The 15,301-nt window shown below is 35.6% G+C and overlaps 1 protein-coding gene across 2 annotated transcripts in view; it reads left to right on the top strand.

Moving 5' to 3' along the window:
• The window catches only part of Wwp1 (WW domain containing E3 ubiquitin protein ligase 1), a 90,440-nt gene that overhangs the window by 22,829 nt on the left and 52,310 nt on the right, over window positions 1–15,301 (top strand). For both annotated transcript variants that reach the window (XM_038347146.2, XM_038347145.2), the window contains exon 3: window positions 10,411–10,501. In XM_038347146.2, coding sequence (XP_038203074.1) covers window positions 10,432–10,501 — 70 coding nt within the window. In that variant the 5' untranslated portion in view covers window positions 10,411–10,431. The remainder of the gene's footprint in view (window positions 1–10,410; window positions 10,502–15,301) is intronic.

Raw genomic sequence — 15,301 nt, 5'->3', positions numbered from 1 at the left:
TCACTCAATAAATCTATCTATCTATCTATCTATCTATCATCTATCTATCTATCTATCTATCTATCTATCTATCTATCTATCTATCTATCCTTGCTTTAAGTGTACTATTTGATAGTTCACACATTTTTATATGTAATATTTTTGTTGGCATTCAGTTCTGTTTTTTATGAAAATTGCCTTTATGTTTTATTAAATGAACATAATTCTAAAAGTTTTTTAGAAGTAGCTTTTAATTTCCATAAGAAATTACCTTTTGATATTGAGTTTTAGTTGAATTTATTATGGTCAGAGACAGGAAACTACATTATTTGAAATTGCTTTTTGATATTGAGTTTTAGTTGAATTTATTATGGTCAGAGAACAGGAAACTACATTATTTGAAATTCAGTGAGATTTTCATTATTGTATTGTCATTTTACACTTCAAGTCCTTAAGAAGAATGCTTATTTACTAAGAATTAGAATGGATATAAATTTCTGTTTTTGTTCATTAAATCCTTTCCTTTTGTGTTTATGTCGTCTGTGATTAAATGTGAAAAATTTGATCTCCAGCAGTAGTCAGTCAGTTTTCTTGTAGTTGTTTTTATAATTTTTGAAACTTCTTCACACCACTAATAGATGATAAATTTTGACTTGTGGTTAGAGTTTTGGTTTGCTGTGAAAGAGAGAGAAGCATAGAGAGAGATTAGGAGAAACCACAGGTGTTGGCATCTATTTAACGAGATTTTTTTCTTCATCATCAGCCTAGAGAGCAGCATATTCCTGCACGGATCTTGGAGTTGAATATCCCTCAGCTTTCTTTGACCCACGTATAGATTTGCAATTTTGATCTCACTCTCTTTCGGGATCCTCTTGCTGCCTTCATTCATTCTACAAAGGGCATACTGTTTCTCGTTCTCCTGGTTGATTCTTCCTGAGAACTTGAGCAGTGTGTGCTATGTTTGAGCACTAAGATCAAATAGATAGTTAACACTTGTCTTATCCAGATGTTCTTTTGGAGAGACAATCTCAACTTTTAGCTACTATTGAGGTATATTAGTTGTGTTTCTGTTGCTGTGATCAAACAACCAAGGCAACTTACAGAAGAAAGAATTTTTGGAGTTTAGGGTTGAAGAGTGGTACTAGACTATGATAGCAGTGTGGAGATAGGCTGCTGCAGCAGCAGCTGAAACTAAAACACAAAGACCCACAAATAGGCAGCACTGAGAGCGAACTTAAATGGCACTAGTCTTTTGAAACAACCCCGTACCTTTTCCAGCCAAGGGACACTCCTTAATCCTTCCTCCTCCCCAAACAGTGCCACCAACTGGGGGCCAAGTGTTCAGATGCCTAAGAATTATGGGGGACATCTCATTCAAACCAACACATCAGGTTTAGGAGACTTGGAGATTAGTGGGTCTTCCACGTCCTATCTCCTCATGCATTCTGATTCCTTACAAAAGTTCCTATCCTTGTTCATTCTGATATCTAGATTTCTTCACTTTGCCAACTTGGACGCCATCATTCTAGTGGCACTTCACTGATACTTCAGTTTCTCCTGCTCTTCTATTGCTCGTTCTACTTCCCACTCCCCACATAGTCATCAGGTGTATTTCACACACAAAAGATGCTGAGCTAGATTGGGATGTATCAGCAGGAGTCATTTTACCTAAAAGTAATCAGAAGTATCACATTTGAGTTTTTGGAATGGATGTCATAACTGATTCACATTCTGGATCTTTGTTGGTCGTAAATGAAAAGGGTCCGTTGTAAAAACTGCAAGTAGTTCATGTGTGATGCAATGAAAAGTAGAACTGTGGTTAAAAGGAAGGAGGGTTGGTGTTAAAATAGCTGAAGCAGAAATCCAAGAGATGAGAAACGAAGAGCTTACAACTGAATATGAGATAGCCTAGGAGAGAGACATACGAGAAAGACAGACAGGTTAGTATTAGGTGACTGGCTGGCTGTGCAGTTCTGTGCAGCTCGTTCCTTCATACCCTTGGAGAATGTATGTTAGGCACTATTGCCGTTTTACATTTTCGTGCTTCTAATACAGCTATTTATAACAGACTAAGTACAAATAGTTTCTAAGAAAGCTTCTACTTATTCTAGAAAAGAGAAATCATTTTTTAAATCAGGAGTTAATAAGAACTACTGTAGCTGCCTTCTGATGGATATGAGGAACAGAGAGAGCTTGGTATAATTAACACAGCAAGGAGACACATTGAAGGTAGCAAACAATTAAGATCAACAACTTACAAAGCTGAAGTCAGAGATGGACAAAGCAGGATTGGTGGGCTTCGACCACCTGTAGCTGATGAACTTCATTTGAACAAAATACAGTCATCTCTTTGGTTGGGACAGGAGACATGTATAGAGTATATGAGCCGAGCCCTCCAATGACTCAGCCCTTGATAGCCTAGAAGACTAACCAGTCTCATAGTGATTATTTCAGCCTTTGGCCAGTTTTTGCCATGGTTTTATAAAAACCACTAGAGAAAGAAGCTTAAGGCATTCTCTTGGGATCTCTTTCCACTCTTGGGAGTTTCTCTCATTTTCCCTTATGTTCCTAATTTCCTTCAATATCTTTTAATAAAGCTTGCTTTTGCTTTGCTTGATCCTCTTGAGTATCCAGGTCTTTAATCATAATTGGTATGAGAGTGAACTCAGGAACTATTGTTCCCGGTTGGTCTTTGGTAACAGTGAGTATCTGGCATCTTATTTGCACTAAGCACAACTTGTGGTGAGAGATGTTGTCACACTGTTAAAAACCCTGAAATGTTACCATTCCTGTAGTCATCCCATGGGTCACACCGCCTTTTCAGTTTCACAATTGATTGTGCCATTGCCATAGGCATTTTAGTGGTCCACACTTACACCATAGTCCCACTTCCTACGGAAGACACCAAGTGTTTTTCCTGCAGTCAACCCCAGTATCTTAGTGTTTAAAGCCTCAGTTATAGCAATCTGCTTATATCTTGCTTCTATGACAATTATAATTGCCCTCTAAGTTTTGAGATATTGCCTCTTTTAGGTTGAAACTCATCAAAGCTCTTTTTGAAAAAATAGACTGCCCATTCTGTATAAGTTTAATTGTTATACTGAATTCAGTCTTGGTCAAAAGAATCACTTGTCCCTGATCAGCAGTATCAATTTAATCTCTCTCTTTTTATATTTTTTTTTATTTTTTAATTTTTTAAATTTTTTTTCTTAATATTAAAAATTTAAAAAAAATCCGCCATTCTTCCAGGTATAAAATGGAATCTCAGAGTTGTTTTGATTTGTATTTCTCTGATGACTAAGGATGTTGGACATTTCCTTAAGTGTCTTTCAGCCATCTTAGATTTCTCTGTTGAAAGTTCTCTGTTTAGATCTGTACTCCACTTTTTTTATTGGATTATTTTTTCTTTTGATGACCAATTTTTTGAGTTCTTTGTATATTTTAGAGATCAGCCCTCTGTTTGATGTGGGGTTGGTGAAGATCTTTTCCCATTCTGTAGGCTGCTGTTTTGTCTTGTTGACCATGTCCTTTTGCTTTATAGAAGCTTCTTAGTTTCAGGAGGTCTCATTTATTAATTGTTTCTCTCAGTGTCTGTGCTACTGGGTTATGTTTAGGAAGTGGTTCCTGTGCCAATGCGTTCAAGTGTACTTTTAACTTTCTCTTCTGTGAGGTTCAGTGTGGTTGGCTTTATGTTGAGGTGTTTGATTCATTTGGTGAAATCAACACAAATATAGAAGGACCTCCTATACCAATTTGGACTTGAGTTTTGTGCATGACAATAGATATGGATCTATTTCCATTCTTTCTATATGTTGATATCCAGTTATGCCAGCATCATTTGTTGAATAAGCTTTCTTTTTTTCCGTTTTATATTTGTTGTTTCTTTATGAAAAGAAGTTCAGGTGTTCGTAGGTGTGTGGATTAATATCTGGGTCTTCGATTCGGTTCCATTGGTCTTCCTGTCTGTTTTTATGCCAGCACCAGGCGTTTTCAGTACTGGAGCTCTGGTTAGGGTAGTAGAGTTTGAAGTCTGGGATTGTGATGCCTACAGAAGTTTTTTTTTATTGTAAAGGATTGTTTTGGCTATCCTATTGGGTTTTTTGCTTATCCATATGAGTATTATTTTTACGAGGTCTGTGAAGAATTTTGCTGGGATTTTGATGGGCATTGCATTAAATATGTAGATTGCTTTTGGTAAGGTTGCCTTTTTTACTATGTTATTTCTACCTACTCAAGAACATGGGCTATCTTTCCACATTGTGGTGTCTTCTTCAATTTCTTTCCTCAAAGATTTAAAGTTCTTCCACTGGTTTGGTTAGAAATACTCCAAGATATTTTATGCTATTTGTGGCTATTGTGAAGGGTGATGTTTCTCTGATTTCTTTATCAGTCCATTTATCATCTGTGTAAAGGAGGGCTACTGACTTTTTTTTTAGTTAATCTTTTATTCTCCTACATTACTGAAAGTGTTTATGAATTGTAGAAGTTCCTTGGTAGAATTTTGGAGTCACTTATGTAAACTATCATCAGCAAATAGTGAGAGTTTGACTTTTTCTTTTCTAATTTGTATCCCCTTAATCTCCTTTTATTGTGTTATTGCTCTAGCTAGAATCTAACAAACTATATTGAATTGATATGGAAAGAGTGGACGACTTGTTCCTGATCTCAGTGGGATCGTTTTGAGTTTCTCTCCATTTAGTTTGATGTTGGCTATTGACTTGCTGTGTATTTTATTTGTTATGTTTAGGTATGTTTATTGTATCCCTGCTCTCTCCAAGACCTTTATCATCAAGGGGTGTTATATTTTGTCAGAGGCTTTTTCAGCATCTAATGAGATGATCAGGTGGTTTTTATTTTTCAGTTTGTTTATATGGTGAATTATGTTGACCGATTTTCATGTGTTGACCATCTCTGCATCTCTGGGATGAAGCCTACTTGATCATCATTGTGGATGATTTTGCTGATGTGTTCTTGGATTCGATTTGCCAGTACTTTATTGAATATTTTTGCATCAAGATTCATGAGTGAGATTGGTCTGTAATTCTCTTTCTTAGTAATGTATTTATGTGGTTTGGGTACCAGGGTAATTGTAGCCGCATAAAGATTTTGGCAGTGTCCCTTCTGTTTCTTTTGTGTGGAACAATTTGAGGAGTATTGGTATTAGTTTTTCTTTGAAAATCTTGTAGAATTCTGAGCTGAAGCCATCTGGCCCTGGGCTTTTTTGGTTGGGAGACTTTTGATGACTGTTTCTATTTCTTTAGCAGCTATAGGCCTTTTTAATTTGCTTATCTGGTCTTGATTTAATTTTGGTAAGTGATATTTATCCAAAAGTTGTTTATTTCCTTTGTTTTCCAGTTTTGTGGAGTACAGGTTTTCACGATATGACCTAATGAGTCTCTGGATTTCCTCTGTGTCTGTTGTTATGTCCCCCTTTTCAATTCTGATTTTCTTAATTTGGATATTCTCTCTCTGCCTTTTGGTTAGTTTGGATAAAGGTTTGTCTGCTTTGTTGATTTTCTCGAAGAACCAACTCTTTGTCTCACTGATTCTTTGTATTGTTTCCTTTGTTTCTATTTTGTTGATATCAGCTCTCAATTGGATTATTTCCTGCCATCTATTTTTCTTGTGTGAGTTTGCCTCCTTTTGTTCTAAAGTTTTCAGATGTTCTGTTAATTTACCAGTGTGGGATTTTTCCAGCTTCTTTTTTAAAAAATATTTATTTATTTATTATGTATACAATATTCTCTCTGCATGTATGCCTGATGGCCAGAAGAGGGCACCAGACCTCATTACAGATGGTTGTGAGCCACCATGTGGTTGCTGGGAATTGAACTCAGGACCTTTGTAAGAGCAGGCAATGCTCTTAACCGCTGAGCCATCTCTCCAGCCCCTCCAGCTTCTTTATGTAGACATTAGTGTTATTAACTTTCCTCTTAACATTGCTTTTATTGTGTACCATAAATTTGGGTATGTTGTGTGGTCATTTTCATTGAATTTTAGGAAGTCTTTAATTTCTCCCTTTATTTTTCTTCCTTGACCCATTGATGATTCAGTTGAGCATTGTTTAATTTCCATGTGTTTGTGGGCTTTCTGGAATTAGTATTGCTGTTGAATTATAATTTAAGCCATGGTGATCCAATAAGATACATGGAGGTTATTCCAATTTTTTTTTATGTGCTGTGGTTTTTTTTTTTTTTTTTTTTTTGTTACCGAGTAAGTGGTCAATTTTTGAGAAGATTCTATGAGGTGCTGATAAGAAGGGTATATTCTTTTATGTTTGGATAGAATGTTCTATAGATATCTATTAAGTCTATTTGAGTCAAAGCATCTGTTAGTTTCCATATTTCTCTGTTAATTTTCAGTCTGACAGACCTGTTCAGTGGTGAGAGTGGAATGTTGAAGTCTCCCACTATTAGTGTGTGGGGTTTAATGTATGATTTAAGCTTTAGAATTATTTCTTTTACTTATTATGTATTTGGGGCATAGATGTTCAGTATTGAGATTTTCTCTTGATGGGATTTTTCTGTGACTAATATGAATTGTCCTCCTTTGTCTCTTTGGACTGATTTTAGTTTGAAGTCTGTTTTGTTAGATATAGTATAGCTATACCAGCTTGTTTCTTTGGTTCATTTGATTGGAAAATTTTTTCCCCTGCCCTTTAGTCTGAGTTGATGTCTGTCTTTGAGTTGGAGGTGGATGATTCTGTCTTTGTATTCAATCTGTTAACCTATGTCTTTTGATAGGTGAATTGAGTCCATTTATATTAAAGTACATTAATGACCAGTAATTGCTAGCTCCTGTTATTTTAGTTTTCATTGTTGATGATGTTATTGTGTGTGTTTTTCCCTTCTTTGGGATTTGCTACTGTGAGATCATCTATTGTCTGTGTTTTTGTGGATGTAGCCAAGTTTTTTGGGTTGGAGGTTTCCTTCTAGTACTTTGTGTAGGGCTGGGTTTGTGCAAAGGTATTGGTTAAGTCTGGTTCTGTCATGGAATATCTTGTTTAGTCCGTGTGTGGTGTTTCAAAGTTTTGCTGGGTATAGTAGTCTGGGCTGGCATCCGTGGTCTCCTAAGGTCTGTGCAGTGCTTGACTATGACCTTCGTGCTTTCATTTGATTTGATTATCAATTTGATTCAATTGAGAAGTCAGGTGTAATTCTGATAGGTCTGCCTTTATATGTTACTTGGCCTTTTTCCTTTGCAGCTCTTAACATTTTTTCTTTATTCTGTATTTGGTGTTTTGATTATTATGTAGCCAGGTTTTCATCGTGTCGCATTTTTCCTGAATATTTTGTGTTAAGCTTTTGTTAGATTTAATGCTTTCTTTGACCCATGAGTCTATTTCCTCTGTTGTATCTTCAGTGCTTGAGATTCTGTCTTCCATATTTTGTTATCTGTTGTTCATGCTTGCATTTGTGGTGTCTAATCATTTTCTCGTAATTTCTGTTTCCATTATTCCCTCGGTTTGTGTTTTTTTTATTGTCTCTATTTCAGTTTTCAAGTCTTGAGTAATTTCTTTCATATGTTTGATTGCTTTTTCTTGGTTTCCTTTAAGGGATTTGTTGTTTTTTTCCATTTTTTGTTTATCTTTTCTTCCATTTCTTGGAGGGAATTTTTCATTTCCTCTTTAAGGACCTCAAACATTCTCTAAAGTTTATTTTTTAGGTCATTTTCTTCTGCTTCATCTATATTTGGTTGTTCAAGTCTTGCTATTGTAGGGCCATTAGTTTTTTAGTGGTTTCATGTTGCTCTTTGTGGTGTGCAAGGGTTCTTACCTTGTCTACCCATCTTTTTGGAGCAGTGCAGCTGGCAGGTGGGTCATTCACCAACTCATGTGCCTGGTGTCTTTATATTATATTTTTATAGTTTTTTTCTTGTTTGGCCATTATTATTTCTTCATTTATTGATAAAACTAGAATTTAAAAGATAACAGTTGTAATTTTGAAAGTTCTTGGTAGTCAGAAACTATTGTATTGAATTTCTACTGACTTTTACTTGTAGGTAAAACAGATTAGATTTCTAATTAGTTCTTCATTCTTGGTAAACCCCATGGCTAAGTTTGGGTATGATCCTAATGGTATATGTCAGGGTGTTCTGATATAATTTTGTCATGGGTCGTCACAGTGAGGCCGTAGTGTTAAGAAAAGCCTCTCTCCCGACACAAAAAATTCTAATCAAACCAGATTACACCAAATCAAATGCCTGTGTTTAATAGATGGTGGTCACCGGTGACTGGGAGAGCATGGTGAGGGAAAGACAGAGGGAGTGCACACTCAAAACCATGTATTCCTCTTTCCAGCGCAAGCTTAAATACCCTATGGGGTCAGCGCTTGAGGGGCTGGCAGTTGGAGTCCAGTGCAAAGCTCTTGGCAGGCCGGGAGTGACACTTTGAACTCAATATTCCATTTAGTTCCCTTCATCTTTCAGTAGGCTTAGTTCTTGTCTCTTGACCATACACTTTAACTATCAGCATTCACAACCAGGATAACATGTTTGTTTCTCTATACTATTTATCATTTTATTTATTCACTTATTTATTTGTGTGAATAAATAAAATGAGGAAGTTAGAGGACAACTTGTAGGGTATGAGGATTGCACTAAGATTGTTAGCCTTGGCAGCAGGTGCTTTTATGTACTGCTGTTTATATATAAATATATATGTATATAAATATATATATGTATATATATGCTGTATATATGTTTCTTACTATTATTTTATTTCTTTTTTTAAAGCTGCCATAATATAAGTGTGGCATCGGCTTGATAATTTCCACACTTAAGAATATAACAGAATTTGGAAAATGGACAGTTGGTTTTGAGCTATTCAGGAAATGTTTATGTTAAAGCAGGAAGGAATATTTTTTATAATATCTAGTAGACCAGACTGCTAGAAATTGAAAAAGCCTTCAGTTTCCTTTGACTATATTTCCTTTGTTGATAGTTTAAATGTTCCATTTCAATTGATTTTTTTAAAAATTCTTTTTTTAATTTTTGAGATTAATATATTTTTATCTTCTTTTCCCTCCTACCCCCTAATGTCACTTTTCACTCTCTTTCAAATTTATGGCTTCGCTTTTTACTAATTTGTTATTACGTGCATGTTATATACACATATATTTCTATGCTTACATATTTCTGAATATAGTTTCTTCAGTCCATATAATGTTTTATCTATTTTCTTATATGAACATGTCTATAGAAGGAACGGCGGGGCTGCGTCCCGCCACCCGGCTAGCTTTACCCAAAATAATTACACGGAAACTGTATTCTTTTAAACACTGCCTGGCCTATGTGCTTCAGCCTCTTATCTAATTCTCATATCTTGCTTTAACCCATATTTAGTAGTCTGTGTAGCACCACGAGGTGGTCGCTTACCAGGACATCTTAACCTGTGTCCATCTCAGAGAGGAGAAGCGTGGTGACCCACTATGGCGACTGCCTGAAGCATCTCCCCAACTCTGCTTCCTTTCTCCCACAATTCTGTTCTGTCTACTCCGCCTACCTAATTTTCTGTCCTCTTAAAGGGCCAAGGCAGTTTCTTTATTAAGTAATGAAATTAACACATAGACACTCCTCCATCACATGTCAGCTGATTGCTCTTAAGTAGATATCATTTGTAAACCTGTTTTCTCTTCTGTTGAATAAGCGTATTGACCTGAATGAGTTCTTGATCATAGATTAAGCAACTCTTGTGTGTGTTTGTGTGTGTGTCTGTATACACAGTCTATACAGATCTAAGTAAGTGAAGAGAGTGTAATGATTTTAGAATATTGATTCCTAAATTTAGGGAAAAGATCTCAATGGAGCACAAAAAAGATGACAAATTAAGGGGAAAGCAAGATAAGTATTAATACTCATTAGTATTTCTCAATATTTCCCAGAATACACCACTTTAATCTTTAGTAGGTTAAAGATGGGTAGAAGTTGAGCCTTGAGATAAAGAAAGCTGTAGTTAACTCTGCTTTTTCTTTGATTTTTTTTTTTAAACAAAACTTAAATTCTTGGTTAAGTGTACAGTTTATATTTTCCTTAATCTAATTATTGTACTGCGATTATTTAGGAAAAGGTTTTATTTCTCATGAAGCACACACTGAAGTATTCAAGAATAAAGGGGGTATATACTAAGGAGATTTTAATAATACATAATATATATCATGTTTGCATATTCATGTACATATTCATTTTTAATTCCTCATATGAGCCAGGATTCCTAGTATTATCATTTACTTTGTTGCTCAAATTGACTCAGATATGGTTAAATGGCTACACTCTTATATAATGTTTCTATACTGTCTTAATTTTAAAATAAAGACAACTGGGAACTTGTGACGGATATGAATTTTCATTGATTCAAATGAATGGTTTTAATCATCCAGAAGATTGAAATATCCTCTCTGATGTCTGAACATATTATTTCATTTTTTTTAATAGAGTCAAGGTCAGTTTTGGGACATGGCCACTGCTTCACCAAGGTCTGATACTAGTGATAACCACAGTGGAAGGTTACAGTTAAAGGTAACTGGTAAGTGATTTTAGTAATAATGTAGTATTGTGATGGGTAGATGAAGTTGGATTTTGCATACCTAGTGAGGCAAATATATTCCATAAGTGAAGTTGGACTGATACTAGGCGGCACTGGGTTTTAATGTCTTGCCTTTATGTTGCCTTGCCTTGACTTTATCATTTTGTTCATTTCTGTTTTTAAAGTAAACATCAATTTGTAAAATCCATGATCTTGATTTCACAATAGCTTGAGTAATAGAAACTACTACTTATGACTATAAAGGAAGAGAACAAGGTCCAGAGGAACCACTGCCTTCTCTTAGTAATGAGGATGCCGGTTGCAGTCTTAAGACTTTTATCACAAACCGTGTTCTTTGTATAGGTCTTTTCTTTTTTTACCCCTTCTGATCTTGGAGATGAAGCCAGGGCCTTGTTCATGCTGAGTAAGTAATTCTACCACTGAACTACATCCTCAGTCCAGCTTACTCCATTAGTCCTTTTATTTCAAGCAATCAGGTACTATGCTTCAATGCCCCTCTATTATTGAAGTCTGGTCATTGTCTATCTGTGAACTGGGAGAATCCATGTCTCCTTTAGTCTTGCATTCACAGAGTCAGCAGCCTCTGAGTGATCAGGCTGCCAGTTTGGGATGGACGGCACATTAGCAGCAGAGCTACTGTTGAATGCCTTATTTTTTTCACGAGCTTAGGTGGGTGGGGGTCTTGACCTGAGGCCACCCTTCCCTTTATCTGGTGCTAAGCAGGAGTCTCCTTTGTAATGAAGTTAATCTCCCTATTTCTTTTAACACAAACCTTGGCTGTTCATTAGATCTCCTGATCCTTCTTTCTTCTCCAAACTGTACATTTGCATTTATTTCTGCCCAATTTGCTCTTTTTCATTGTTGATGTGAATAAGCATTTTTAATAATAATCACATCAAAAATTCATTATTATGTTGCTTTGAAATTGCCTTCACTAAAGAGATTAGACAATTACTTTTTAATTTTAGCCTTAGGCAAATTCCTCCGACAAGGGCAAGAAGTAGCTAGAATCTTTGCCACAATTTTACACAGATGGCCGTAAGTCCAGTTGCTAATGTTGTTCCCATCTGAAGCATCTCTTGAGCTGGGCATCCATGACACACATTGCTCTCAGCACCACTCTCTTCTGAGCTCTTGCTAGGATGGCTTATAGCTCTGCTTACAGTCTCCAACTGCTTTTCTAATCCAAAGTCTCAAAATTTTCCACATTCCTCCAAAAACCACTTGGTCAGATTCTTCACAGCAACAGTTGATTCTCTGGTACCAACTTCTCTAACACTTTTCTACTGCTGTGATAAAACACCATGGCCAAGGCAACTTAGAGAAGAAACAGTTTATTTGGGCTTATGGTTAATGAGAGGCAGGAATCCTTTGTAATGAGGAAACCATGGCAGCAAGTGGCAGGCATAGCATCAGGAGCAGTAAGCTGAGAGCTATATCTTTAAAAGAAAAAAAAAAGTACAAAGCAGAGAGAACTAGTTTAATTTAGCAGTTTTTTTTTTTTGTTTTGTTTTGTCAAGGTCTTACTATGTAGCTTGTATTACCCCGAAACTGTGTAGCCAAGACTAGAACACTAGTAGTACTTTGTATTCCTCCTGCCTCAGTTCCACAAGTACTGGGACCACAGGCATGCACTAATAACCATGTCCATCATCTTTCCTTTCCTGTTTTGAGACAGAATCTCTCTGTAGGACCCAGGGTGGCTTCATGATCCTCCTTTAGCACCTTAAGCATTGGAATTGCATGTGTGTGCCACTGTGCCCAAGTCTCTTCTTTATTTCTGCTCTTAATCTATAGCTTATTGAAGGGAACAAATATACAAGAACAGTGTGCTGTGGGTGTAGCTCTGTGATATAGCACTTTCCTGGTGTATCTGAGACTTTGAGTTTCATCTCAGCTTCTAAAAACCAACCACTCAATCAACTAATAAAAATATCCTAAAAACAGGAAAATCATGAAGGTAATCCACTGTAATGTTAGATAATTTACTATGCCACGAACATAAGTATAATAGCATGTAGAAATAAGTAACTTTCAGTATTGTAGACGTTAAGATTTCCAACGTGAATGGATCAGATGCAAAGTTTTTAAAGTATATAGAGTACTTGCCTTAAAAACTAACAGATTGCTATGGTAGGGTTTGTATATTTAGTTTTTGGTATTGTGTCTTGTGATACCTCAATTATACTTTAAAATATATGGATTTTTATATTTATGTGTGTGCATATATATAAGCCATGCATGATACATGTACAGGTCAGAGAACAGCTTGTGGGAATTTCTTTCTACTATTTGGGTGCCAGGGATTGAGGTTATTAGGCTTGGTGGCCAGTGCTTTTACTCACAGAGCCACCCCACTGGCCCTTAATTTCATTCCGTGGTGAGCAATTTTAGTGTTCGTGATATGCACTGTAGGTAATTTTTCTCAATCATTTAATTATTTATGGCCTAACCATTTTTCTCTTGTTGATTTCAAGAGTTACCACCTTACTTGTTCTATTACTATTTCTTGTATCACTCTTAGACTATTTACTTATTTTCATTTTATAGTACATACATTTGGAGAAGTCTTAATTAGCTCAATTTTATGTATATTTGTCTCTGTACTTGTCCATTTCCTTTTGCTCCTTATTTGAATTTAAGCTCTCCATTTTTCTTATGTCTACCCCAAACATTCAAACCCAGTAAAATTTTGTGTTATTGTTATAAAATGATATATATCAAATTGGAGGTGATTTAAAGCTTTTATCTTAAAATTCTCAGATCTAAGAATATATCAAATAATTTTCTTTCTCTTTGGTGTTCATTGTTCAAGTTTTGTGGTAATTTTTATGTGGATCATATACATTTGTTACTAAATGTTTTTAGGGACATTACTGTTACTGGACCTTTTAAATTAAGGAACCCTATCCAATGTCTGCTAATTTTCAGTATTTATATAGTGTTACTGTGAAGGACATTTTGAGTATAACACGAAGGTAAACAAGTAAATGGGAAAATATAATTTACTCCATTCCCACTAATTAGAATTCCTGTTTAAAATAGTAGCATTCACTTTATTTAAAAACATACCATTAATTTTATATGCACTATTGAGCCACCATATTACAAATTTTTATGAGATTAAAAAGATATTTTAAAATATTTGTTGAGGGGGAGGGAAGATCTATTAAGCTAACAGCTTTCAGTACTATCAAGCACTTTGCCAGATAAAGATACACAGTGGGATATCTTCAGTGGGTCTGCAGTTAACTCACTAGTAGTAGTGCAGGTGCAGTCACCATACTGGATGTGGGGAGATTTGTTGTTGATGATGGTGCTTTTGCATGCCTTCAGTCACCAATCCTAAGAATTGGGTATTATTGTTCCCCTGTTTTTCAGGTGAGAAAATGGAGGGGCAGAGCCGTTAATTGACCTCCTTCAGGTCAGGATTCTAGTAATGGCAAAGTTAAAACATGAATCCAGATACGTTACACTTGTATGCTTTTAACATGATCCTGTATTGCCTTCTCTTTACTGACAGTGTGTGGATAGATAGGACCTGTATGTTTCAAAGAAATAACTTTTATTTGGAATGAAACCTTCTATTTTGGGGAGTTTCTTGAGAGGTAACAACTCTGGCCCCTGTTATCAGTCCCTTGGTGGTAAACTTAGAACAACTTGTAATGTCAGAGGATGAGAATGAGTTTTACTAAGACCCTCCCAGAAGCACTTCAGACATTATTTTAAACATTGCACTCTGTTGCTAGTATTTGAATAAGCATTTGCTTATAATCTTTTTTGTTATTCTTTCCATGTTAATAGAGGAGTAACTGTTTCAAACACTTTGCCCCTCTCACCACTCTCACTTTGTATTTCATTGGTTTGCTTGATTAATTTCTTTCAGTAGAATGGAAACTTTCATTGTTTTATTTCTTAACAATTGATGTGTGTGACAGGGGTGCTTTTCTCATCTCAGAGCAGGGAAGAGGTAATCATAATCACTGGTTATTTGCACAGTTCTGTTGCAATCATGAAAGGCACATGTTTAAGCTAAAATAATTTCTTACTATCTTGGGTAAAATAAATTTAAAATTCCCTTTCTGTAAAAGGTTATGATTAATTTTTATTTCATGATGACATTTTGATTTTCAATTTTTTTAAATAAGTTTTTGTTTGAAACTTTTTTTAGGTAAAAATGTTCAGTATTTTATGATAAATGGGCCACAGTTATATAGTGAATACCATCCAGATGAAGGTATTTACTTTTATCACAGTCCTTGATACAGTTTGAAATTATATTTACATAGCAGGTAAAGATAGAAACCATTCAAGTATGTAGTGCACACTGATGGCCCTTTGAACATGGGAGACAGAGAATAGAGGCTTGCGAATTCAAGTATAGCTTGATTTACATTTGGGAGAGCTTGATCCCAAATATATATCAATATATAAATCAATAGGTAAACAGATATCACATCCCACTATACTTTGACAGGAGTGTATATAGTCTGGCATTTATTCAATAGAGACTTACTGTGCTACACAGCAGTTCTGATATGTCCAAAGTAAATGAAAACACGTTCACAGCAAAACTTGCACATGAATATTTATAGATGTTTTAGGTACAACAGGTACAAAGTAATTTAAATGTCTGTCAACTAATAAATAAAGTGTGGCATATCAATAATTGAAGTACTTGGCATAAAAAGGAATGAAGTATTGATGCTACAGTATTGGTGGAACCCAAGAGCATGCTAAGCGGAAGAGCGCAGTCATGAAAGACTGTGCGATCCCACT

The sequence above is a fragment of the Arvicola amphibius genome, chromosome 11, assembly GCF_903992535.2.
Source record: "Arvicola amphibius chromosome 11, mArvAmp1.2, whole genome shotgun sequence".
Lineage (NCBI taxonomy): Eukaryota > Metazoa > Chordata > Mammalia > Rodentia > Cricetidae > Arvicola > Arvicola amphibius.
Note: the sequence above shows the minus strand (reverse complement) of the source record. Positions and strands in the feature narration are given on the sequence as shown.